The following is a 26,929-nucleotide window of genomic DNA, read 5'->3' as shown; positions in this document are numbered from 1 at the left end:
CATTTATACAATACAGCTACCGACTTATGATGCTGTAAATTATGTAAGTCCAGTCCTAAGGCAGTAGCTGGCAAGATAGCTAATAAATTATTCTTAGAAATGGAGAAGTACATACATGCTCTTTTATAACGTATTTCCTACTTCTACTTATTTTTTTGAGTTAGAGGACAAGATCTGAAGAACAGTACATACACTGCAGTATGACTATGTTTAAAAAAACTTCTTTTTTGAGATAACTGAACAATTTTTTACATGTTGAGCATAAATTTTAGCATTGTTTCCTATAGAATACTAATTTATAAGATACCATACTTCTCAAAACACAGAAAGCCTTAGTGCATATATTTTCATCTTTTGATAATTTCTTTTCAGTTGGTTTTACTTCCATTTCTTTTCTACTTTGTTCCATTTTGTGGTAGTAGTGACTGGTGTGGTGGTGCATTTCTTTCTGCCTCTGTGGGCTGATCTACGAAGTTGGGAAGTCTCACTAGGCTTTAGCATAAGTGTAATGAGTTGGGCAGTTAAGTGTCCCTTGACCGTACCAAGAAGTCTCACAGGGCTAAGACAGGGAATCATGTGGACTGTCTCAAGGACTCCTGCTGCCCATCCAAAACAAAAAAAATGAAAGTAGAGGTAATTTATTCTCTCCTGACAACCTTGAGACATCCCAGTCCTCCCCTCACAACCTTGGAGTATCCCGTATCTGAATCTTAAGTCATTCTCTGACAGCCCTGGAGTCTTCCTTATCTGAATTGTAATTCATGTGAAATGGTACCAGGGCAGCTGGAATCCCAGTAAGTTGTTAATGACTAAAGCTAATCATCTCCCGAACCTATAAACAGCACTACTAAGTGAGACCCTTTGAGCTCTCCTGGACCACAGTGGGCTGCGACCAGCATCTCCCTCAGAGTAGGATGCCTCTCAGAGCTCGCTAACTTTCCTGTTTGCAAAGATTGGAGGTCTGTCGCCAAAAGCCAACAAGACTTGGGCTGATACTCTCCAATCCTTGAGACTCAACCCTTCGCCCATTGAGAAAGAGATGCCAAAGCATTCGACGTGAATATTTTCACTGAACTCAAGGGGAATTTTTAACAGGTATACCTCTTCTACTTGCTTATATGTATATGTCTCAGTGCCTTTATGCACGTGTGTGTGTACTAACCTGAATATTCTATAGCAAGAATATTACAAGTTATTGCTTTTCAAATCTATACTCAAATTACTGTTGGGAACTTTATTCAACTGTGAATGAATCTCAGGCTGTTATTATACTCATAATCCCTTTAGATATAAACTGTTGACCAAGTCTGTGACTAAGAGTTGATCCAGCTGCACCTAGACTCCAAAAGGAGTTTAGAAAGCAAGGGGGTCTTCTCTGAACCTCGTGACTCAACGGGAGGGTCTCCCTTACCCTTTTACAATCCCGATCTCTGTACGGATCATGAGAAATCAATTCTAACTTGATTTTTCTTTGTATATTCCTCTTTTACCCTATTGCATTTTCCTTCTCTGTATATCTAATTATAGTCTGATTCTAACTTAATTTTCTGTGTACATTTCATCCATGTATTAGAGTGAGCCTTGCCTTTGAATTCTGTGAAGTTGCACTTTTATATAAATTTCTATTAAATCATTTTTCTTTTGCTAACACTGTTGGAAGTGATTCTTTAAGTGGTCCAAACCACTCCCTTTCACAACAACTGGCAAGGAACAAAGTATTAAAAGAAATGCTAACTTAAAAACTTAGAAATATAGTAAGATACTTTACGTCAATCTACACTATAAATATATTACAGTGTTCAAAGTACAGTCAAAGCTCTGCAAATACATGCATTAAGTTTCAATATTACAGCAATATTTAAGGAAGTGGAGATAAGAATCTCCTTTGCATCCTTCTTAATTATATATGCTAAATGAACGAAATGGCAGGCTATGGAGAGCTTCACTCTTTTTCTCCTTTGAAGAAGTTTTGGAAAAGTGTCCAAAAAAATCCCCGTTGAAACAGTAATCTTACAAAATGCTTAACCCAGCCTAAAAGTGGGCAGCTTCCCAATGGCATAGTTCTTCTCTCCCCCACTATCAGCTACACGTTCACGTTTTCTTTCTTGAACAAATTCTACTAACTCCATGAGTGAGTTCATGGCAACACAAATTTGCTTGCTGGTTTGATGGAAAATGCTTTTTTTCAGGGAGCAAAAAGGGGTTATCTTCTACAAAATGATCTGATCCATCAGATGCAACCATGTAACCACATACAAATGCTCTAGAGTTTGGAAAGGGGAAAAAGAGCAGGACCACCCCTTTCAGCTGCAGATTTGCATAAAGTAAGATAAAGTTTATTGTGACACTGTGGACTAGATGGATGTAAATAAAAGGTTTGTGAAGTCATATTGCTAATGCCTAACCCTGATAACACACGTTCAAAACAAGAGTCTGCATAAATTTACAGGGATGACTGGATGAGTGGCATTTTGGTGTTGGTTTTTTTGTTTTGTTTTATTTTTTTTTACTGCCTCTTAAAAAACAGAAAAAGAATAGGGAGAAAAGGCAACAGTGTGAACTGAGACAATGAGAGTGACCCAAACTACAGAACAAAGCTGAAGAATACAAAACACAGAATATAAATATTGGGCTTGAATGGGCAGTTGATGTAAGTATAGCTCACACAGTTACACCAGCACAGTAGTGGGCAGAGGGAGAAGGGCTTACGTCAACACTAACACCAAAGAGAAGAACAAGCTATGCCCTGAAGTAGATTAAAAATACAGTCTTGAGACAGATTTAGTGAAACGACTGATTCTAAAGTGGATGGGAAATGGTGAGTGACCAGTAAGAAGCAGCTAAAGTAGGAATTTGGGCAACAAGTTGAATGAAGGTGGTCAGACAACACTTGAAACCAGATGTATTGTGGATAACAGAAACTTGGTAACAAGACATTACTTTCTGGATGACTACATAACTACAAAGAAATAAAGATAATTAGTTTACAGTCCCAAAGAGTATAGAAGTCTACAAATTCAGATGCAATTATAAGCTAACTAAGCAAGGGTATGAATTAGCTCCAATGCTGAACTCATGTTAGAAATTTCCTCGTCAAAAGGTAAAGCTATTCACACGGGCACAGTCTTGCATTTACTGTAAAGACAGTATCTGGTGGGGAGCCAGCTAGTGAAAATTTAGGTCAGAGAAGGGAAGATTAATCATACAACTGCCTCCAAATAACTGTTTAGATATGCTCTGAATTAATACACTCTTTCTGTTTTCACCTAGGATGAGGATGACAGGACCAAAGACTGGATAGTTAAAGAGAGTAGGGGTCAATGAAATCAATGTGAAGAATGCAAAGGTCAGAATAACCTCTTTCATAGAGGTCTGAGAACTGGCACATAAATTGCAGGTCTAGCAGTAAGCTTTTTGATTAAACTCTCCAGTAAACAATGATACAATATGACACAGCACCTGTTTTTAAAACCTGGGGGAAGCAAAGCAATCAAGGCAACTGTCCTGGAGTTCAAATTCATAATCTGGCAACTAAGCCCAAGCTGTCACCTGTAAGAAGTTACAGGTAACATATAACAGGTTTCCACAGTTTTCAGTTGTTTTTTTGTTTTTTAACTAACGATCAGAAATATTACAGAGTTCCTGTGTATTTGTTTGTCTTTGCAGTATCACTAGGGGGAATGTGGCTGGCTATCCACCAGCTCGCAGACCTGTGCCCATTGCAACTGGTGTTGAGTGTGAAAAAAGACACATAAGAGAAAGTTGGAAGGTTCTTTGCAAGATAAAAGCCTTTTTTTTTTCCCCTGTTTTTGACATATAAAAACTAAATATAATCTTGTTAGCATTATCTTGATAATGAATGATCTATACTATTCTTATTTTGTACAGTATCGGTCTCTTAAACCTCCACTGTGCTGTGCACATGCACATACACACACACACTCTACAACATTTACTGATGGGCTCTTCACCAGCTAGAACAAATCAGAGCCACCACCGGCAAAAGTGAGAACATTCACTGAATCATGACAAGCCTCTACCTCCTCCCTGTGAAGGATGTCTAATGAACTTACAATATGACTAAGGAAGTGCTGGAAAGTATTTCAATCACCTGTGTAACTTTGGCCAGGGTCTGTCATGATTCTTGAAGAAAACAGGTCATACAAGGAAATTAGAGGTATTAGAAAACAAACAAACAAATGACAAAAAGAATCCCACAAGTCTGTTGATGCAAAGCTGGGAAGTAGCTTGGTGCCAGTGGTGCTGTGACTGTGACTTCAGGCAATGCCAAAGAAATTGGAACTCCCATACACCATACAGCACTGTCTGAAGGAATGTACACTTCACTGACCTCTTAGCCAGCTAATTAACCTTCATGGTAGAAGGATGCGAACAGAGCTGGCTAACCTGATTTGGCCAAGACGGACATATGACAATTTCTGCTACTGGGGTGAAAGGAAGCCTTCATGGCATGCTTGAGTAAAAACCTCTGAAGCATCAGCTGATTTATGTCTTGGTGAGACTTAATGACAGTGGTAAGTGGCCCTGGTAACACTACTCAAACTAAACCCTCTCAGAATGGACTGTTTGAGTCTTGGTAGGAGCTTGGGCTTCAAATGCCCAAACTGCCTCTGAAAAATCACGTTCAAGACATCTACAGATCATGTTATCACACAGTTACTGGGATACTCTTAAGAATGCCATTTTGGGCTGAAGGGAAGTGGCCTGAACCTCATGATGTCAACTGTAGTTAACCACTGAACATGCAGCCAGTGTTGCAGAAACTCCAGTATCCTTTATCTGTGTGTGTGAGAGGAGGATCAGCTCCTTGACCTTTGGTAACTGTTGATGGATAATAAGAACCAAGGTCAGGATTCCCAGTGTAGAAAAAGGGTGTGCATGACCCTCTTCCAAATGTCCCCTGAGAGCTGCAAGGTTTACAAATGAGATGGCATTAGTGAGGATGGGGAAATCAGCCATTGATTAGCCCAGAGGAGAAGTTCTGGAGTCATGATCTGGCAAAGGTCATAAGCTCAATTGAGACAAAGAATTAAAGATCCCATTAACTGAAGCAGAAGTGATAGAGCTGATTCTGACCCTCTTTTTTTAAGCCTTCAGTAGGGCACTGGTAGATCTTGGACTTGGTATACATTTCACTATGCAATACAAGCACTTTCAATCCTCAGGCCACAACCTGGACCAGTCAGGAATATATTAAGCAACAGGTCAACATAAAAAAAAAAAATTAAGGCAAAAGACAGAAGTATTCATACCTGACAGTAAAGGCGGTAAGGTTTAAACACAAAATATTCTTAAGAAACAGTAAGAATACTCAGAAAAGTAAGAGCATTAAAATCAAACAGAAAACAAGACTGAATAGCTAAGGCTGCCATTGATAAAGATACAGCACAACATGTCAATTCTTACATATGAAAGAATGCATATGGGGCAAAAGTAATCAATTTCTATAATGAGCATGACACAAGCAAACCTTCATAGGACTGCTAAGGCTATGTCCATCACAGTGTGCATTTGGGCAATAACTCAATATAACGTGGCAGTGACATTTATTAATGACAGAAAACTGGGAGACCTTGTCAATACAAAGCATTGTAATATCATACAAAAACTGAATGACCTTGAGGATTACAGCAACGAAAACAGATGAAATTCAACAGTAGAAATGCAAGGTCATGCACTTATGGACTAATAATATTTCTGCCAGAAGATGGGAGTGACAGCTGGAAATAACACAGGAGGAGAAATACTGGGATGCAGTCATTGATCACAAAGTGACTGTGAGGTCTAAATCTGACGCTGCTAGGCAAATAAGTACATATAAACCTACAAAGTTTCAAGAGCAATTTCTCGAGAGAAATAGGGAAGTGCTACCCTACAAAGCCATAGTAAGGTCTCATGTGGAGTTACATACACCTTTTATATACACCTTTGACCAAACATTTTCTTGAAAGATTCATTCAAGCAGGAACAGGCAGAGAGTGGGGGCCTTGCTGGAGAACGGAAAAATTATCTTACAAAGGAGAAACACTGCATTAGGCAGTGTCTTACAGAGATACCCAGTTCAGGTACCAGAAATAGTTTAGCCACATTATTAAAACATTTTATTCACTATAGTTATTCACACACACACAGAAAAGATAGATGGTAAGGGAAAAGATAGATGGAACATCCCCTGAGATGTAGAAAAGAACTATGACAAGTATGTAAGAAAGAAGACATAGAAAAAAACCTAGTTATGCTGTGTAAGAGTGTTGCCACACACAAAAAATAAGCAGACCCCAAAAAACCACCACAACAAAAAAGGAATAAAATTATTCAGCCAGAAAGCCACAAAAGAGTTTCTTACAGTTTGATCAACAGGGATCTGGAGTAGCAGCGTTAGCAATGCTTTATTTCAGTGCCACACAAGTGGCCTTTAGAAAAATGTGTCCAAAACTTACACATTTTGTTAGTCTATTTCAACCCCCCTCAAGGCCAAAGAGATCTGTCAACTTTACAGAATACACATATAAATCTCAAAAATCTACTGTATCTGTTTTGAATGATGACTCAGAAGAGACAAAAGAAGTAAAATTTTGACATGTGGAGATCAGAAGAGGGTTGCCTTTTTAAGTTTGCTAATTTAATAACAGATTTAAAGAGCCCCCATAACAGCCAGATATGGCCATAAACGTAAAACACTTGTGTTCCAAAGATTTGTTTTCCTTTTGAAATATTTACAAAACATATCTGAAGAGCAAAGGGGAAGAGAAAGTTACTTACAGCAGTTGACAGCCGGGATGCCAAGGTCATTTCCAAATTTCCTTTGAGACCAAGAAGTGCAGGAACCAAGATAAAAACTTCAGTAACATTCTTGAACACATCCCAGTGCTATATAAAGGATACAGTAGGAAACATACAACTGAAAAATTGTCTTTAGACCATCTGCAAAGTACTTAAAAAATTCTGTAACTTGTAACTTAATCCTCTAAAAAAAAAAAAAATCAATCTTTTTATATTAGACCTAAAAGTCTAAAGCCAGAACTGTTATCTATGTAGATAAAATAGATTTATGACTGCATATTACTACTTCAAAGATGAGAATACTGAAAGTAAGAGATACAAAACTTGGCCTTAAAACAAACCTAGTTAAAAAAAGATGTCATTAATCTGAAGTCTTTTTTTTTCATGACTTTGAAATAGTACCAGGTACTATGACTGCTCTTGAATTCTGCTCTTAATTTACAATAATATTTTCATCTTTTCCCTTCCAGCTGTGTAGAAACCTCACATAAAACCAGCAAGGAATTAATCATCAAATGAACAGAGCCGGTAAGTGAAAAAAGCTTATCTTTATTCTTTCACCTCTACTTAGAAGAGTACAGTTTTCCAAAACCCAGATTTTATAAAGCAAACTCTCCCATAATTTTTTGTGCACTGAGTTCTCAGCACTGAAATGCTGTGCTACTTTGTATGTCTATCAATCCATGTATTTAATTTGTAATCATTTACCAACTTTAACTAAACTAACAAAACTGTAAATTGTCTTTCTATTCTGGGATTTGCAATCATTCAAATTATTATTTATTTTAATTAAAATAAAAGGATTCAATTCTCAAATGTAAACAAGATCCAAGAATTACCTATATGTGAAGTTACATGAGTATTTACTAGGGGGAAAGAATAGCCATGAACTGGTTTGTAAAAAACAAGCTTGGAATGCTTGTTGTGTTCAAATTTTCATTTTTAAAACATATCCTGTCACATTTCAAAATTCTGCTTTACTGACATCACAGTTTAATGCTTAGTTTAAGGTGAAAAAAAGATAGTACTGACAGTAGCTATTTATTTTTGCCTTTGTGCTACATCTCTCTCATTCATGGTGAGCTGGACCAGGAAACCAATAAGGATTAAAAGTAATATAGAAGGAAAAATCAAGATATATCTCAGTCCAACCCCCAAACCAGCTATACAAACACATTCCCTTAATGGAAGGAAGACAAGGTGAAACCTTGTCCTAAAAATGTTCCATGTCAGTAGGGTCTTAGTGATATAATACTCCAAAACAGGTTTTGAAAATATTATTAAACTTCAGTCTTAAAATTGAAAGAAAGTTCTATTTTATCTCAGCCCTGAATAACTATCATCAGTTAACTCTGCTACCACATACCAAGATAATCTGGCTTCTCTGGACCTACTACAATTATATTTCAAGGGGCACATGACTTTGCAGCCCTCTTCAGACCACCAATGTTTGTAATTCCAAGTGTTTGGTATACCTAATTTTATATTTTAAAAGTCACTTACATACACCTGAATATTCAAAAAAGCTCTAAATCACTTCGTATAAACTTCATATAACATATGAATGTAATGCATATTTTCATATACCATATGCATTATCACGGACCAAATCTACATAGTATTTCAGAAATTGCATAGACTTGAAGCACACAAGGAGATGAGATAATGCAATACATACTTCTAATCTTTTTAAACACCTATGTATCGTGGCATCACGGTTAATTACAACTCCCACTTGACTATGTATACATTTATTAGTGTCAACAGAATTTTGAACCCTTACTATATTTCTGTCCTTAGTTAAAGCAGAAGGTAACAGTTTTATTCACCAGCTCACTGTGGCTAAGCGACAACACTTACCAAGACTTGAATGACTCCAAATTAAATATTGGAACTGCTTAAGACGAGGTTTGGGGAAAGGGAGTTCATAGCAGCAGGACCATACACAGGCCTAATTATTCCCCAACATTGTAAACATCTACAATATCACACATCACAATTATAAACCTCACAGACTACCTGTTAAAAAAAAAATCTTTCAAAGCAAATACCAACCTGTACAATATCCAAAACCATGCCAGCAGAAACAGTTCCAAATCCTGCTAGCAAAAAAGGTACGAGTATCTGTAATGCCATAATACTACTAGATTCTTTGGGTTGTTTTCTACTTCCTTCCACAATGATATCTTCATTACTGTCACTGGATAGATTGTCTTCCTGCAACATAGCATCTGTTTCTGAAGTGTCCATTCCATCACAGTAATTATAACTGGTAAAATTATCGTATTTAGGGCTACAGCTAGATGGGCTGTGTCCATTACTACCATGAAAACCCGGTTCTGAGAAGTGATGGTACTCTGTGTGTTGTTCAGACCTAACATTAAAATTGTGTCCTGCTGGTTGTAATCCATCTTGCCAGACACCATTCACTTTTTTGTGTCTTTCATCCTGGTTTATTTGGTAAACAACAGGAACCATACTCAAAAGCAGTCCCAAAAATTTATCAGACTGAATTGTATTAAGATTTATGGTCCAGTTTACAAAACCTTCTCTGTCATGAACTTTACTACTTGTTTTGGAGACGGTAGATCTGCCTTTACAGTTAGTCATAGTGCTACGGAAGTACAGGTTGAAAAGCACTTTGTTCTTCAGATGTCAGCAAAGAAATCTTGTAGATTAGTCATTGAGTGCCACCCTTGATTTTAAAACAGATAAGCCAAAATGATCCTTTTTTGCATGCAAAAATGTTTTTTCATTGATCTCAGATCTTCAACAATTCCATAAGCAAGACTGGATCTGCAAAAAAGTAAAAAGCATATATTCAAGATCTAAAATATTTTAACTCTACAGAAAACACAAGATACTGGTTTAAATTTACAGATCACCAAGTATCTTTCCAAAGCAAGTATTTGTAGCAATGTCAATCTCCTCCGACATTTAACTGCCTAAGATGAAAGAAATCAGAAGGTAAAAAGGGAAAGTTGGTGGGTGAGGAAGTTTCACAAACCAGTGTACTTCTCAGTGAAAGAAAGTGACAGCAATGTGGACTGTAAGTGAATTGGTGAGGGCCTAGATTTTGCCTTCTGGAAGCCCAGGAAGTCAAAGTCTTCAGGCAGGTACTCTGTGTAGACCTAGACTTTCAGTGCCCTTGAAGGCAGCAGGTCCCCAGGGAAAAGTATATCTGCAAGGTGCAAGGGTATGGACAAATAGAACCCACGTGATGCACTGCAGGGCCACTGTTGTTCCTCCAACTCTATGCTAATGGCAAGGAGCCCAGAAAAAATAAGGAAAAATCCCCCAACTTTCAAAATGTTATCAGAGGCGGTAAGCCTAAAGCAATATTCTGGGTGGCAAAGGCCTTATGTGTTGACAGTCCCTGCCCTCCATCCCCATAAAAAGGTGGCAAGCCAATATATGTAAAATTCAAAAGCACGCTAATTTAAAATCATAATAAGTGATTTTTCTCTGAAGCAAACATACAAATTATGTTAAATATAAAGAGCTACTATATACATAATAAAACTGGACATTTTTTCATAAAATACTACAATATCAAGGAACTACAACAGTACTGAAATTCAGACCAATTAGTCTAAAATAGTTTAAATTAGTCTAATATAAAAATAAACCTACAGTACTGGATTCATAAATATGGCATATTAAAATTTAATTAAAACTAGAAAAAAGGTTAAGAGGATAATTAAAACAAAGGTATTAAAAATCTTATTTTAATTTAATTTTGCATGAGGCGTAGGTTGCAGATATTTCCTGAAAGATAGGTTATTCTAACGTCTAGTAACCAGTAAAATATAATTATTTGATCAATATTAACACTAGATGTGGTCAATTTGTTTTGCTTTCTGCAAATCATGCAAATACAGTCTTTTACCTTCTATGTTTAATGTGATCTAATGTGCATTTGTTTCTACCTTGAAATTTCCATCATGATAGAAAACTAAACAATGATATATTGGCAGTCTCAAGTCATTTGGTATTTTCTCCACCAGAAGCCACTTTACCTTCCTCTTCTTCAATTTTCATTTTGTGATAATAGTTATGCTAATTTACTAAAAGAACAGTCTTAATTTCACTTGGAGCCTTGTTGACTTTGGTATTTATTACTAGACTCCAAATGATTGGCATAAACAAAGCAACAAAGGTCAGGCAGACTACACCGGCATGATGTGGGATAACACAACTCCACAAGCTCAAGACACTGTATCTATGCAAAGCTGTGAAAACATATTTTTACAGACTGCAGGAATTAAAAATAGTTTAGGGTTGGAGGATTTTTAATCTATGTTTCCTAAGAAAATTGAGCTCCTAAGATCATACCGTTAATGTTATGATCCCTATACTTTCCCTCCCTCCATTTCAATGTTTTTAAGTCATCCAGTATTTCTGGAGCAATCAGAGAGTAGAGATGTCAAAGCTTTTAATAACTAACAGCCTGATAAGAAATCCAAATTTGTGCCCTTGCTGTAAGGCATCTTCAAACATTTGTTACGATAATTCACTCATATATGGCCACAGCAAATCAACTTCAAAAGTCCAGCTGCTCACAGAATTACTCGTTTTGGGTTTTTTGAGTGAAGAGATGACTCAGAAGCAACATGAAGATTTTTCCCTCTACCAATTGCTTTATCCAAGGGAGCTCTGACCAAGAAATGCGTATTTAAAAAATGACAATGGAGTTTCTTGCTTGATATAGAAAGAAGTCAAGTTTTGCAAGAAAAAGCAATCTTTTTTCCACAAGACTGACAGAGGAATTTAAGTAACCAAGGTTCCTGCAACAGCTTTTGCTGCTCTGTAGAAGATTGTGCTACGTTGAACCTTTTAGTATAAGTGCATAAAAACTCCTAGGCCTCAGTTCTGGTTTTCCACACACTTCAATTAAGAATAACAAAACAACTTTTGCTGCTGTCCCAGAGGAGCTCTAACCACAGGCCAAAATGGTGCTCTGTTAAGTGCTCCAGAAGGAACAAAAAGAGGCAATTTTGTTTCTTCCTGGCCCAAAGCTGGCATTATCTATGTAAAAGAAAAGAAATGGTGCATAAGAAAAGACAATCAGAAGCAGATGTATCATTAAACTATCAACCTAACTATTATCAACTTCTAATGACAACAGCAAAGAGCTTTATAGCAGGATTAAGAGGAATACAAGACAAGAGAAGTTCATGGAAGTTAAGGAAAATTAAAATTTCAGGAAGGGTATAGTCTAGGGTGCTGAAGGTTGCCTACTGATTAATGACAATGGGAAGTGGCACACTACTTAGGAAGCTTGCAGAGGGAAAAGCTTTGCATCACTTCAGCCAGCTGAGTTTCAGCTTGTCACAAGAAACATCTACATTAGAGAAACTTTATGACAGAATTCAAGAATGGGATGTAGAATTAAGAGGTAAAAGTGTCCATGATGAAAGACATGTACTGAGACCCACAGCAAACTCACTGGTTTTTTTGAGGGGTCGTGGTATTTTACTTTTTTTTTTAGGAGAGGGGGGGAGTAACAAAGGAAGGATTTTATTTCACTCACAGGGAAATACATTGAGAAAATTTCCCAATAGCTTTAACAAGGCAGAGTCTGGCTCTCTCTGTGGTTTCTCCAATATGTCCTCCAGTCACATCACCAGAGTGCTAGACCAGTGAGTCATGGAAATTATTCATTGGTCTGGAACCCTGGCCAAAAATATTTGGGTTAATTATCCATATCTTTCTAACATATGGATTTTTCTCCTTTTAAGTTTTTACTTTTTTTTTTTCTTCTTTAAAAGAAACAAATCTTTTGGGAAGATTGTGGTTTCATTTAATATGAGAAAGTGTTAACAAATAGAAATGGCACTTAAAATAAAGAGTAACAGAAAAATGATTCAGTCATGTAGCAAGTTACAAAGGGAGGAAGAGGCTGGCATGGACAGCTAACAATTGAAATAGTACAAAGCAGTTTGGATGACAGTCATTTATGTTTTTTATACCAAAAAGACTTGGAATGACAAAAAGTGAGCTAATGATAAATGCTGAAAAATGAGAATTTAAGAAGAGTAATTACTTGCTCAGAGCATACAGAGAGGAGATAACTATGAAGCCTTCTGAATGTAACTATTCATTTCTGAAAACCTGTTCCAACAAAGATAATTCTCCAAATGTCATCTGATGCAATAATTTTATCCTGAGTTACAGGATGCTAATATTGCTGTACTTCTTTTTTTTCGGGAGGGTGGGGGGGTGGGTTGTACCTGCAAAATGCAGCAAGCCATCTAAGGAACAGTATGATCTCAGGGACAAGAACTTCCTAAGAAGCTTTATCATTGACAAGAACAATGCCAATTTTATAGTGTTGTCTAGAAAATATATGGTCAGCTAAAGAAGCAAGTTCTACTCGAGTAACTCATATGAAGAAAAGGAGGTAAAAATCTCCAAAACCCCATGTCCAGTTTCTGTAGGAAGAGGAGACAAGTGAATCTGGTTTCTTGCCATATAATCAGGAAGTTACAGAGAAAGTTGAAGGACTGAAAAAAAAGAAAAGAGAGACACAAAGATCCTTTGAGAAGCCAGGAAGCAGACTCAAATTTATCATACCTGGCATGCTATAAATGAAATGAAAGGACACCTTGTCTTTGTCCCTACAAGCAAAATAATGAGCTATGCCTAGACTATGAATATAATGATTTCCACTTCTTTATTATCTCCTAAGTACCTATGTTTAATAGTTTCTTCTTTTCCTTCATAAATTTCATACCACATAACAATTACTGTGTATTATTCACCTCTCTCAGTCCCACAAACATACATAAACACAAACATACATAAACAAATAGCCCTGCAAACATAAACAAATAGGAAATACAGCCATACTCTGCTGTTTGCTGAAGACATGCTCCTGACAAGTGAGACACTTAGCAATCCAACAGATAAAAAAAAACGTTTTACCCAGAAGGCTTAATACAATTGATGCATACAGCAATTTAAAAAATACACATTGACACAGTATATACGATTTGTAAAATGGACAAGCAGAAGCAGATGTTGTGGAAAATGGACAGGACTATGAGCTGGAAGAGATGCTGACTTTTGGAAATGGATAGCTGCTTTAGAAAAATCTCAGATACTTCAGCTATGAAACTGAACACCTGATCATTATCACATTTTTCCATCCTTCACCTTTGATTGGCTTGATTGGTCTTGATTCATCTGAGAAAGATGAAGATGGCAAAGAAAATGTAACTGTTCAGGAAGAGGCACCAAGAACGCTCTTCATTAGTACCCAAACAAATTGCCAACATTGCTTCAGACACACCCATGATTCAGTTCTCAAGAGCATGGGAAAGAGATGCTTCTATACTTTCCCAGGGTTTAAAGAACATCTAGCGCTAGCAGGATTAAGGGACCAGATTCTACAGCTAGATTTGATCATATAGTGATTAGACTGCTGATAATTTATTTAAGGCATGAAAACAATTAGCAATTAGATCACCATGCTTTTTTTAAGAAAAAAGGGGAAGAGGGAAGATTGGTGAATCATCAAGCATGAAACTTTTGTAGAGTCAACATTATGACAGGCTAAAACAAATATTTGTCAAAGTCCAGGTCTAGGAAAACTAATTTTCTGATTTCTTTCAGAGTGTGGCTAACAAAACCAAAAGATAACACCTATCGAAATAATACTGAGGGCTTTCACAGGATCCAAAGCTAATCACACCACAGTCAAACCCAATTTCTCCTAGAAGCTGCAAACGTTTTTTTTACAGGTAATCTTTTAAAGCAATAATAATCTCTACGTTGCATTTCTAGGCAGTCCACAAGAAAATACAATAGCTTAAACATGCCTGTCTGAAAAACACTCTCAGTACAAGAATAAGACTTGGAAAGGGAGTCAGGAAAGTAATATGAAACATCAATGAAATACTGAGCTTTAATATTTTGCCATAATAAGCAAAGATGAAGCTGGATTATTTTCTGGCTTCAAAGACTCTTTTTCTGTCTTCAAAGATGAAGCCAGACTCTTTTCAATGAAAGGATGAGAGGTAGGGGGCACAAATTGAAACACAGGAAATTCCATTTAAACAGAAGAGAAAGCTTTTTTTACCATGAGGGTGGTTGAACACTGGTCCAAACAGGTTATGGAGGCTCCATCCTTGGCAATACCTGAAACCCAACTGAACATGGCCCTAAGCAACCTGCTCTACTTGACCCTAGACTGAGCAGAGGTGGCTGAATAGAAAATTTCCTGAGATTCCTTCCTACCTCAACAATTCTGAGATTCTGTAAAGTTTGAAATTTGAGGGTTTGGGGGTCTTCTTTAAGTTCAGAATAAGTTTACACAGGTGATACAGGAATTTGCATGGCCTCCTCCACTATTGAGTCCTGTACACATACAAGTTCCCAGTATCACACTGACATCCTTATCACAGCTGTGGCTAATCATTTACATTGCTGTAGTGGACATATCAGTAGACAGTGAAGGCTACATCATATCATCTCAGCATTATAGAGAGTAAACAAACAGACTGTATTATCATTAACCGTTTTGTAGAATCTGGAACCCAAGGTGGTATCCTGGGCTAAGATTATTTATACCAGATACTTAATGCTGAGTACTAAAAACTGGAAAACATGCTGAAAATTAACAAATGTTGCATGCAAGGCAGATATATGGGCATTACATACCACTTCTCAAATATTATGCAGTAAACTGGTTAACATGGTGCTTATTGTATGGCAGTTGTAGGTTAAATCAATAGCAAAAGAAACAAAAGCAAAACTAACGAGGAGGAAAAAACAGATAAAGAACCTCCAGATGCTTTCTTGAATATAAGACACTGAAAGAGCTGCTAGCCTCAGGCTCAGTTTTCAGACAAGTTTGAGACTGCTGCATTCCACTTCCTGAACACGGCAGCTTTCGATTTTGGCCCCAAGGAAAGAAAAAGCACCTGTGGGAAAAAGATTTGGTTTGCCTCTACACTTTCAAGGCAATGCAATTAGAAGAGACCAAAACACAGCCAGAAACAAGGTAGCAAGGCTGTGAAATGTGGTCAGGTTGTAAAATCACCCAAATAGAACACCAACATGAAAAATACCAGGCAAATCACATCCAGCCCATCAAAAGCAGGTGGGAAAGTTTGAAATACAAGAGCTAATGCCATCCTCTAGATGAAGTAACCAACACGTACTTGCCAGGATGAGTCCTAACTGTACTATTTGGGACCCTGATTACAGGTTTCTACTGTCATCACCAAGGAGGGATGAATTGCTTATTAACTCAGGCACTAGGATACAGACTTCACATTGGTTTTTTGTGGATAATATCCTAAGGTATTTGAAAAGAAAATGATACACTGTTATTTTTCCTTCTGAAGTGTCTACCAGTCACACTGCAGTATTTATGGTTCCTGTTTCACAATCTCTTTAAGGGAGTGTATATAGGGAATGCTGCCAAAATAGGTCTTCCCACCTGCTCTCATCTTTTTACCAGCATTACTGAACTGGTAAAGTGAGGATAACTTTGGATGTCTACTAAAGCTTGCTAGGACCCTACCTAGAAAAGATGTTTGAGCAGACTTTTTTCAGGTATTTATGTTTTGTTCCTGACTCTAAGACTAAACTATTATTTAATTTTGTATGTTCCATTTATCAGAGCCCAGCTAATGTAGCGTGGTCTATAACCTAGGACCAAATGTGAGTGAAGAAGACACATCCTGGACAGCGGGGCGGGGATGGGAGGAGACGAAATTATAATATTCGCTGAACTTAAAGAAAGAGACCCAGCTAGAACTTGAGCTTAATTGAGAATTAATGACAAGAGTAGAAAGTAAAGTAGAACAAATCACAAAAAGCTCCTATGTTTTGGCAGAAAAGTACGGAAAGAATAAAAATGTACCATCACATGTTAATTACAACTCTTGTAAACAACAAAAAAAAAAGAGGATGATCGTTGAAGGTTTGGATACAGGTTCCACGCTTGTCTACCAACTGCATCTGCGGTGGCCGATTCTGGCGTATTTTTATGGGCGCAAAGGTGGGAACAGACATGCAGGCACACAGGGATGGAATGAGGGCGGCTGGAAACGTTGTTGGACCTCGCTCACGCACGGGGAAACCAAAGAAAAGGCTCCTTGTCCAGGCTACCTGCAGCGGAGCGTATTTATGCGCACACGACGAAGAAGAGCTCCGAGGATTTGAGGAGCGCAGCGTTCCCGGGCGGCCTTACCGCCCTTCAGCACCCCTTGGGCCGGCCGTAGGACTCCCGGCCGGGCCGGTGAGGAGCCCCGGTGCCGGAGACGGGCGGCTGCGGGTGAAAGGAGGAGCTGTGAGGAGGGGCGGCCGCCTCAGCGCCCGGACGAGGGGGAACCGGGGAGAGCCACACCGCCCACGGCGGGGGGGCCGGCGGCCGGGGCCGGCCCCGCGCCTGGAAGGCGGCCGGGCGGTCCGGTGCTGCCCCGCAGCCCTTTACGGACCCCCCTCCGCCCCCGGCATTGGGGGTGAGGCGCAGCGCTGCCGGAGGAGGCGGGGATGGCAGCGCCGCAGGCCGGGCGGCGCCTGCGGCCGCTCCGCCACGCGTGAGGAAACTTTCCCGCCCGCCGCCTCCCTCGCCCCCGGGGCGGCAGGTCACCCCGGCCCCCCCCCCCCCCCGCCATCATCGCTGGCGCCCACCCGTCGCCTCGGTCGGCGCCTTCCCCTCACCTGGGCGAGGGCGATGCCGGCAGCGGCCCGCCGTCCCGCTCCATCGCTGCGGCGGCGGGCGGGGAGGGAGGGAAGGAGGGAGGGACGAGCCCGGCGGCGGTGACAGCTCCGGAGCTGAGGTGAGCGCCGCCGCCACTGAGCAGGCGCGGAAGAGGCTCGGAGGGCGGGCAGCCCCCGCGATGATGTGGCCCGTGATGCGGAGCAGCCGCCGCCCCGCGCAGCTGAGGGGAGAGAAAACGGGACGGGACGGGGCCGCGGTCCCTCACAGACCGGCCCGGCGCCCCCCGGGACCAGCTCCCGCCGCCGCCGGCTTCCTCTTCCCCGCTGACGCCTTCTCGCCCGCCCTGAGGGGGTCCCTGAGGGGCTCGGTGGCGGCAAGGGGCGAAGCCGGGCCCCCGTCTCCCTCCCTCCCTCTCTCCCTCTCTCCCCCCGCGGGGGCCCGGCCGAGGCTCCGCAGCCCGGGGAGAACCGGCAGGCGGTGGCCATGCCCTTGCTTCCACTCGCAGAAGCTTTCTTGGCGACCTAGCACAGGAGCCACCGAGGCCAGAATGCCGGCTACTAGGGCATTTTTTTGTTCTTTCCTGCCACCTGGCTAAAAATAGCTGCCTCAGGAACGCAGTATTTTACGTATTTGGGTCAGTTGGAATATTCTTGTTCTTGCCCAGCTGGTCTGTATAACCTGCGCGCGACACCGAGTGCTTAAATGTGAGTCTGCGAGTAACTGCCTTGGCATCAGCTGCCTGTGTTAAACTAAATCGGAGTCAAGGCCTTGCTGGGCCCTTTTAATCGATCCTCAAAACTCTTGGATTGAAACACACTTTATAGTAATATGCTAAAATAGTCAAGCCGGCTAAATTTGTGCGTTTATTATCATTACTAGTAGTATTCCTTGGTTGTTGCTCATCACTTCGAAGTAGCGAGGATGCCTTAAGTGGAAGGATAGAAAGAGAAAGAAAAGAGAAGCGGGATTTATCGACGGTGACAGCAGCCAAGTCTACAGCATCTCTTTTCCTTTCTATAGACAGAAAAAAAGATGGCATGGGCAAGTCACCAAGTGTCTGCCATAAACTGGAGCTAGCTGCTGTGGGTGTGTGTGGAAAAGCAGAAACTTAAGCACGGGAGAATGTATTTGCAGCACTGGGGCCAAAACAATCTGCCCTACAATAGCGGAATATAGAGCATCGGCCTGAACTCGGAGTCGGTACTGCATCAGACAAATGAAGCAGCCCAAAGCTCAGAGCCATTAGTTCAGTGGTGAGTGCTGTCTCAAGCCTGAATTTATTGGGAATTTGGGCTACGGATGCTGTTGTCCCCCTACCCTAGTATATCCATGCCTTGTGTGTGTTCACTTGTTAGGCAGCGCTGGGTACATAGTTGGGCCACCTTGCAACTCAGATAAAGATCATGTCTGCCTCTGTTGCCAACGGGTTAGACTATAAACCTGGCGTTTGGAAATAGCACCTGAGGGTGCTATTTCTGGCTTTTCTAATTGCTTGCCTGGTGATCTTGGGCAATTGTTTCATTGCTCCCTATTACAGGTTTCTTGACAGTATTATGCCCTTCCCTCCACTGAAATCACATAATGCCCATGGATTAAATATATTATTTGAGGTTGACACACTGTTATTTCAGGCTGTGTGCAAATTCAGAAAGACTCACTTTTGGGGCCCAAGGCAAAACCCTCAGTCCTCCAGACTTTTCAGTCGTCAAGGCTAGCAATGGGATTTTTCTGGGAAACGGAATTCTGGAGCACAGTTGAGTAGAAAGGTGCAAACCAAGGAGCAAATTCAGAGGAACGCACCTGGCGCTGCAGGTGGCCTGGCAAAGCGGCAGAGGACACTTGTTTGGGCAGGTCTGTCAGGAAAAGAGCAGTGCAGTCTCTTGCTTGAGGTCTTGCAGGTTTGCTTCTTGGTATTTGTTATGTCTAAGATACTGGGATCTGTTTGGTTGGTTGGTTTTTTTTTCTTGTGTTTTTTCTTGCAATGAGGACGTATAAACACCACTTACCTGATTACTACTTTTTCTCATTTTTGGCTTGGACTCCCTGTCTCGTCCCCTATGAACCGTTCAGTTCTCTTTTTACAGTTTTCACAATGTCTAGGTGATAAACAGACAGGGACGGAAACTGCAGAACAAATCTTGAATAACAGGTTGGCCAGCGCGTCAACTGAACTTGACAGCCGTGCAAGTTTCTTTTCCAAACGGTAATTAAAATTCCCCTCAGGGTCTGCAATTTAATGTTAGGTGGGTTTGCCAAATTCTGGCAGCGAAAACGGGCAAGTTTTCAGAGAAGAGCAGCTGCTGGCAGGCGTGCAAGTAGTGTTGCCCGCTTCCAGCTGGGTTTCATGCTCCCGTTTCTCCTCCAAGTGACGGGACAGACTTTTCATGCCAAGTCGTTTCATAAGGATTTAAAAATAGGGATTTTTTTTTTTCTCTCTGTAACGTGAATCGTTTCCCTTCCTGCGTTATTAACCCAGATTTAGAGGCCCGTGCCGGTGAGCCCCTCACCCCGCCGCCGCCTCGGGGCGGCTCTAATTCCTCCCGCCCTCCAGGGGGCGCTGCGCTGCCCCGCGGCGCGGCGCGCTCCCGGCCCGCCCCCACTTCCGGTTCGGTCCGGCGCATGGCGGCGGACGGCGGAGCGGCGGGCCCGGCCGCCTCTCGGGAACTGCTGGTGGTGGGGCGGCGAGGAGGTGAGCGGTCCCCCCGGGGTCGGGGGGTGGGAGCCCCGCGGCCGAGAGGTGCGGAGCCGCTTTCCAAGCTGAGCTGGGTTCCTCCGGCCGCAGGGAGCGGCGCTGCGGGGCTCAGCCCGGCCGCCCCCCCGGGACGGGAGGTTGGGGAGAGGGGGGGTGGGCTCGGCTTGTGGTGAACCTCCGGACTCTGGCCTCGGGGGCTTTTTAGGCCGTCTGGCTGGTAGTCCTCCACTTGTTATGTTATCTCGCGGGGTTTGAAGAGCCACCGTTTTCCCGGGCGTGGCTGGTATAGTTCGAGTAAATACGGGGCGGGGGGGGGGGGGGGGGGGAACACCCAAACAAACCTTAAAGTAGCATCCATAGTTGTAACGATATTCCTGTGAGGAAAAAAAATGTTAAAAAGCAATAAAGCTCCACTTCAGTTAAGGGGGAAGGGCCGATGGCTGTGTTGGCGGCCATAAGAACTGGCTTGTCTAATTAACGGAGATTTTTCCTACTTCGTTTGGATTTTACGATGCTACTCTTGTAAAAATAGTTACTTCAGGTCATGAGCATCCCTTTATTGGTCACCACCGCAGTCACACGCATTAGGGAAGGGATTTCAGTCAGTGTCACTAGCACATGCTAGCTGTTACCTCGCTATGTTTTGCTGGGGGTATTACAGGTAGTTTCTCTGTGTGTTGATAGCTATCACTAAATAAATCTTTGACAAAGACTTTGAAAACAGTGGGAGCCTGTAAGAAGTGACCTGCAGGGTCAGACCAGTGGTCCATATAGCCCAGTAGTCTTTCTTCCAGGAACTGCAATAGCAGATGATAATTACAGAGAACTCATTAGTTTAAGGACTGTGTGCTCCCTGTCCTTGTAATTGCCCAGTGTCTACGGTTGTAGGGTTGGGGATGATGGGGTACATTCCTGCTCAGTCCTTTTAGTACCTGATGATGACTTTGCTGCCCTGAACTGGTCTAATTCTGTGTTGAACCCGCTGATCCGTCTGCTTTCACAGCCTCTCGTGGTAGCAAGCTCTAGCCTTTTGCTACCTACTACATACAGAAATACTGAGACAAGCACCCCAAACAAATATCAAGAAACAGTATTTGCCGGAAAGCAGAGTGGAATTCCTGGAGGCAGAGACAGTTGAATCCTCATGTTTAGTCTTGTGGTAGAAAGGTGGAAAAGTAGCAGCAAGAAGAGAGCCTCACAGTTAAAATGTGACATTTGTGGCTGAGACAGGTAAACATTCAAATACTTTTTTGTTTCCAGGGCTGGAAGAAACTTTGTTGATTAGTTCAAAATGTAGCAGCAAGAAGGCCACAACTTTACAGACAGTTAGGATGCCAAGGAGTAATGGTAAGTAGGTGTTGTGGTTTAACCCCAGCCAGCAACTAAGCACCATGCAGCTGCTCTATCGCTCCCCCTCCTCAACTGGACAGGGGAGAGAAAATATAACAAAAGGCTTGTGGGTCGACATAAGGACAGGGAGAGATCACTCAACCAGTTATTCATCACGGGCAAAACAGACTCGACTTGGGGAAAATTAAATTAATTTATTGCCAATCAAACCAGAGTAGGGTAATGAGAAAACGCAATTCTTAAACCACTTTCCCCCCACCTCTCCCTTCTTCCTGGGCTTAACTTTGCTCCTGATTTTCTCTATCTCCTCCCCCTGCAGCGGCACAGGGGGATGGGGAATGGGGGTTGAGGTCAGTTCATCACACGTTGTCTCTGCCACTCCTTCCTCCTCAGAGGCAGAACTCCTCACACTCTTCCCCTGCTCCAGCGTAGCGTCCCTCCCACGGGAGACAGTCCTCCACAAACTTCTCCAACGTGGGTCCTTCCCACGGGCTGCAGTTCTTCATGAACTGCTGCAGTGTGGATCCCTTCCATGGGCTGCAGTCATTCAGGAGCACACTGCTCCAGTGTGGGTCCCCTGTGGGGTCACAAGTCCTGCCAGCAAACCTGCTCCAGCATGAGCTCCTCTCTCCACAGGGCCACAGGTCCTGCCAGGAGCCTGCTCCAGCGTGTGCTTCCCACGCGGTCACAGCCTCCTTCGGGCACCCACATGCTCCGGCGTGAGGTCCTCCCCAGGCTGCAGGTGAAGATCTGCTCCACCGTGGACCTCCCTGGGCTGCAGGGGGACAGCCTGCCTCACCATGGTCTTCCCCACGGGCTGCAGGGGAATCTCTGCTCCGGTGCCTGGAGCACCTCTTGCCCTCCTTCTGCACTGACCTTGGGGTCTGCAGGGCTGTTTCTCCTACATGTTCTCACTCCTCTCTCCAGCTGCAGTTTTTGTACCCCAGCAACTTTTTTCCCTTCTTAAATCTGTTATCCCAGGGGTGCTACCACTGTCGCTGATGGGCTCGACCTTGGCCAGCGGCGTGTCCGTCTTGGAGCTGGCTGGCATTGGCTCTGTCGGACACAGGGGAAGCTTCTAGCAGCTTCTCACGGAAGCCACCCCTGTAGCCCCCCCCACTACCAAAACCTTGCCACACAGACCCAATACAGTAGGACTTAGTTATTGGAACAGTGTCAAGTAGTAGGTAACATCCATTTCAAAACTTTGGCTTCAGTGCTTTCCTTGGATTAGTAATGGGACAAATTCTTGCGTTCTGTTTTTATGGGTGCTAGGTCCTCCTTTGCTGTTGCATATCACCCACAGGTTAATCATGTAACTGCTGCTTCTGCAAAGCTAGATTTTGCGATGCTAGGCGTGTTACAGCTGTAACTTTTAGGGACTTAGTTCTCCTTGCAGAAATACTCCTGCTGTCTGCATATAGTGAATTCACCAGGTTGTAGCTCTGGTCTTCATTTAGTCAGCTGCTTTCAAATTGATGCAAGTTCTGTAGATCACATTCAGAACTTTATTTTTAATGAGTGTGCTGGCAAAATTAGTAAGCCAGATCATATAACCATTCATTAATAACAAATTAATTTGAATGCATTAAGAAAACTTTTTTCTTTAATCGAGCTATGCTCCTTCTTCCTTTGACTAAGCTACATATAGGTTGCTAACATTGTCTTCTCTGTAACTCTGTGCATAAGAGGACATAGTGTAAAAATTGTTATTCTTTGAAAGTAGTGTATCTTCAGGAGTTTTTCTTTTCATTAAAATATACCGCAGTTCTTTAGTCTCAGATTGTTCTTTTCCACTATAGAGTTGTTGCTTTTTTGCCAATCTGGGCTTCTTATCTTTTCAGAAGTAATCTCTCAGTATAAAATATTTGGTGTATAAAAGCATTTAATTTAAAACAGACTCCTGTCAAATTATTATATTTTTATTTTGTGATTGAGCTCAGATTTAAAAAGTAATACAAAACCCAACTTGTTACATTGAGTTTTCTTGGATAAAAGTCTCAACAAAGATGACAGTGTTTCAAAGGTAGATTATACCTGTTAGGCTTCTGTGGAGCTCACTCAGAATAGTACCTCTTACTCACGGAGAATTAAACCAGTGATTGGCTCATCTGCATGTGTGGAGCAAAGATTATTTGAAGAAACTGGAGCTGGGAAGTCCCACTGAGCTTAGAGGGATATTTCTGTAGGGGATAAGTGCTTTACACTTCAAAACAGACATCCGTCTCTCTCCCACTGTCTTAATTTCAGAGCCCTTCTTGATAATTTTGTTGAACTTTTTTTTAGTATAGCATGACATCTGTGGCATCTGCCACAGCTAATTTTTCCATCTTCTTTGAGACCTTCAGTCTATACTTTGTAACAGGGAAGAAAGGAGGACATAATTATATTTCCATTGGAGATAATACTGATGTGGAAGTTGGCACTCAAGATGTATTTAAAACCATGGAATTTACAAGCAAGTTTTCTGTAAAGTAGTCACATTTTGTTTTAAGAATCCAAATGGAATTGTTGAAGTGATTTCTTCCTGCACCACATGCTGACCAATAGATTTTATATCTTTTTGCTGTTTGTGTCTTGGAAAATTGAATACTGTAATAAATCCTTCTATTAAAGCATCTTAAATATGGTAGACAGCTGGAAATTACAGTTGAAATGGAATCTGTTTAAATGCTCAGATTTCTGAGGTATAAATGTATAAACTAATGGGCATCTGTTTGTATATATACATGTGATAATTATTTCTTTTTCAGTTTTGGACCGAGTACAGAGCTTTTTACCGCAGATGGCCCATGCAAATGATGAGCTGAGAAGAAAAATGGTAACAGCACCAGCTCATCAGTTTGATATTGAAAATCTAGACACTGCAACAGAAAAAGTTATAGAAATGGTAAATACTTTCTGTATTTTTTATTTTATAAATTAAATTTAGATGTGATTAAAATAATTCTCTGATCTTAGAATGAGCTAATTTGATAGATAAGGCTAAGTCTTTACCATCTTAGTCCGCGATCTGCAAATTCAAAACATAGATGTAATAAAAATGCTTATTTGGTTAAAATTTACTACTTGGTTTTCATACTTGCAGAACTTAATGACTGGGGATGAAGTAGTTTAAGGCCAGAATAAGACATACTTTTGAATCAGCAACTCTGAATCAAAAGTAAGTCACAAATTGTATTTTAAATGTCTCATGAGTAATTTGGTTTAGAAACTGGATAACGTAAGGCGTAGTAAGGCATAACAAGGCTTTAGTATAAGAGTTAATAACTGGCTTTCAGCTGTGCTTTGTAGGTATTTTTAGGACTGGCTATAGGTGTTGGGTTTAGAAAAGTTGTTAGTGTTGTTGTGATCCTTTATAGCTGGTATCTATCTATTTACATTCACATCAATATTTTCTTTCTCTTTTTTAACTGAAGTGCTGCAGCCACATGCTCACGTAAGAAAATTTTAGTATGAGGGTGATGCGTGTGATATGCGCATGTCCCAGACAAGTGCCTTCTGGCCTGCAGACCCACAAGATAAAAGGCAGAAATAAGGCAGCCTGGAGTTTGGTGTGAGCTGTCAGAACAATTTATTCGCCACTGGTTGGAGTCAGAGTTCTTGTAGATTCTACCCAGCCTACATGCAGTAGGTTGTCCAGTGCTGGTATATGCTGAAGAATTCCAACTAAATAGTGAGAAAACAAAGTGGATCGTGAAAATTGTTTGTTTCAGTATGCTGAAGTGGAATGGGTAACTTGGACAAGATTTTTAAAAGATTTTTCATGTGACAATGTCTGACAAGTGTCTTGGCTTTATAATAAGCAAACAAGGAGACCTAGTGATTAATAGCTTAATGCTATTTGCAGATCACTGAAGAAATTTATTTGCATCTCAAATTCCTGTATTTTGCTTTGCTGTATATGGGAAATTTTTGTGGTGAGGATTATCAGTTTAAGACAGATATTTTCAGAGAGAAAACCAGATCTTAAAAATCGTGGCTCTGCATATGGAAATATACGATCACTTTTACTTCAAAAAATATCCTGGTGGTTTAAACTACTTGCTATTTTGCAGTAGTTGTAGTGCCATGAACACTACTAGGTTATAAGATATGAACTATATTAATAAATATATATACACACGTTTGTATATGTCATGACCACTTATACACTAAATGGTTTCATTTGAATTCTTTACTGAAAATTAAGTTTGATACCTCCTTCTTGTCAGTTTAAGTACCTGATTTAGACTATCTGAATTCAGCTTTTGACTCATTTCTCTCTTTGATAATGATATAAAGATGGCCTTATATTTGTTACAGGGCAATATAAATTAACAATTTAAATATTTAGGAATCTGTTCATGATATTTGTCATAATCCTAGGAGAATGCAAAAGTCTTTCTAGTTGTGGTTGTGGTTTTCTTGTAGTAGTAGGCTGTTTCATGTGTTTGCTTTATGTTTTACTCAAATGACAGAAGTGGTATAGAAATGTGTAATGTGTTAACTAAGGTCTTTTTTTCCAGAATGTGGCTGTAGTTGAACTGAGTGATTCTGATACGGATGAAGAAATACTAACTTCAGAAGATGAATCAGAATCTGAAGATGACTGTACAACTAATGAAGTGACAATAGACAACATTAAGTTTCCTAAACAAAAAGGAGAAAAGGGCAAAATAGAAATCTTGGACAGCAAAGTGAATGAGTAAATCCATTTTATTTTACTTAAAACAACCCAACAAAACAAAACAACAAAAACCCAAATCATGTTTTCTTACTTTGAAGACTTGGCCCTTAAAACTACCTTGTTTCCCAATGTGGCATCATCCCTCAGGATCATATGAAATGCCATAGTTTACATGGTGGAGAATTCAGGATCCACTCATGACTGAGGCAGGCTGGATTTCTGAAGAATTAAGTGCGGTTTTATTCATCAAACATGAAAATGAACTTCAAATTAGGTTAGACTAAGAAAGCAGCTAGAATTTGGGGCACTTGGACTAGTTAAGTTAAAATTCTTGTTCTGTTGCTTTGTTGAAGAAAGATTTTTGTAGTGTGCCGGAAGTTTTTGCTTCAAGGGCAGGACAGAGTTAACTAGGGAAAAAAGCTTTGTTTTTTATATTCCATGTCCTGTGAGGTGTTATGTACAATGTCTTCAATATTAAACATTATCTTAAAGTACATTAGAGGTATGTCTACATTGCATTCATGACAATAACTGTTGAACACTGAAGCAGTGGCTGAGGTCATTTCAAGATGAGCTAGCATGGGTAAGGACAGCCATGACTCACGAGGGAGTTCAGCAAAGGATCACTTACCCTCTGTGCCTGCACTGAGCTCTGTATCATTACGGGTGGGTTACTAGCTCCTGTCTGGAACGTTTGTGGCTGGAGTGCAGATACCCTCAGGACTTACTTACAGAG

General features: G+C 40.9%; 2 protein-coding genes across 2 annotated transcripts in view; one reads left to right on the top strand and one right to left on the bottom strand.

Moving 5' to 3' along the window:
* The window catches only part of SLC41A2 (solute carrier family 41 member 2), a 52,341-nt gene extending 34,726 nt beyond the window's left edge, over positions 1-17,615 (bottom strand). Inside the window, exons 1-3 of the mRNA XM_069807426.1 lie at positions 17,482-17,615; positions 8,860-9,600; positions 6,784-6,891 (exon numbers count right to left, since the gene is read on the bottom strand). Of these exons, the coding sequence (XP_069663527.1) occupies positions 6,784-6,891; positions 8,860-9,414 (663 nt within the window). The 5' untranslated portion in view covers positions 9,415-9,600; positions 17,482-17,615. The remainder of the gene's footprint in view (positions 1-6,783; positions 6,892-8,859; positions 9,601-17,481) is intronic.
* Positions 17,616-20,050: 2,435 nt separating this feature from the next.
* On the top strand, positions 20,051-26,687 carry NOPCHAP1 (NOP protein chaperone 1). The gene is made up of 4 exons (XM_069807425.1): positions 20,051-20,171; positions 21,435-21,521; positions 24,278-24,414; positions 26,033-26,687. Exons 1-4 carry the CDS (start codon positions 20,102-20,104, stop codon positions 26,213-26,215), a joined length of 477 nt encoding a protein of 158 aa, XP_069663526.1. The 5' UTR covers positions 20,051-20,101; the 3' UTR covers positions 26,216-26,687.
* The last annotated feature ends 242 nt before the right edge of the window (positions 26,688-26,929 follow it).

Source organism: Haliaeetus albicilla, chromosome 19 (genome assembly GCF_947461875.1).
Source record: "Haliaeetus albicilla chromosome 19, bHalAlb1.1, whole genome shotgun sequence".
In the NCBI taxonomy this organism is placed as follows: Eukaryota; Metazoa; Chordata; class Aves; order Accipitriformes; family Accipitridae; genus Haliaeetus; species Haliaeetus albicilla.
Note: the sequence above shows the minus strand (reverse complement) of the source record. Positions and strands in the feature narration are given on the sequence as shown.

Bases quoted from the DNA above. Each gene is read 5' to 3' on its own strand.
- NOPCHAP1 (XM_069807425.1), top strand. From the start codon at position 20,102: ATGGCGGCGGACGGCGGAGCGGCGGGCCCGGCCGCCTCTCGGGAACTG. The intron at 20,172-21,434 runs GTGAGCGGTCCC...TTTTGTTTCCAG, and splicing joins GGTGGTGGGGCGGCGAGGAG to GGCTGGAAGAAACTTTGTTG. The intron at 21,522-24,277 runs GTAAGTAGGTGT...TTTCTTTTTCAG, and splicing joins TAGGATGCCAAGGAGTAATG to TTTTGGACCGAGTACAGAGC.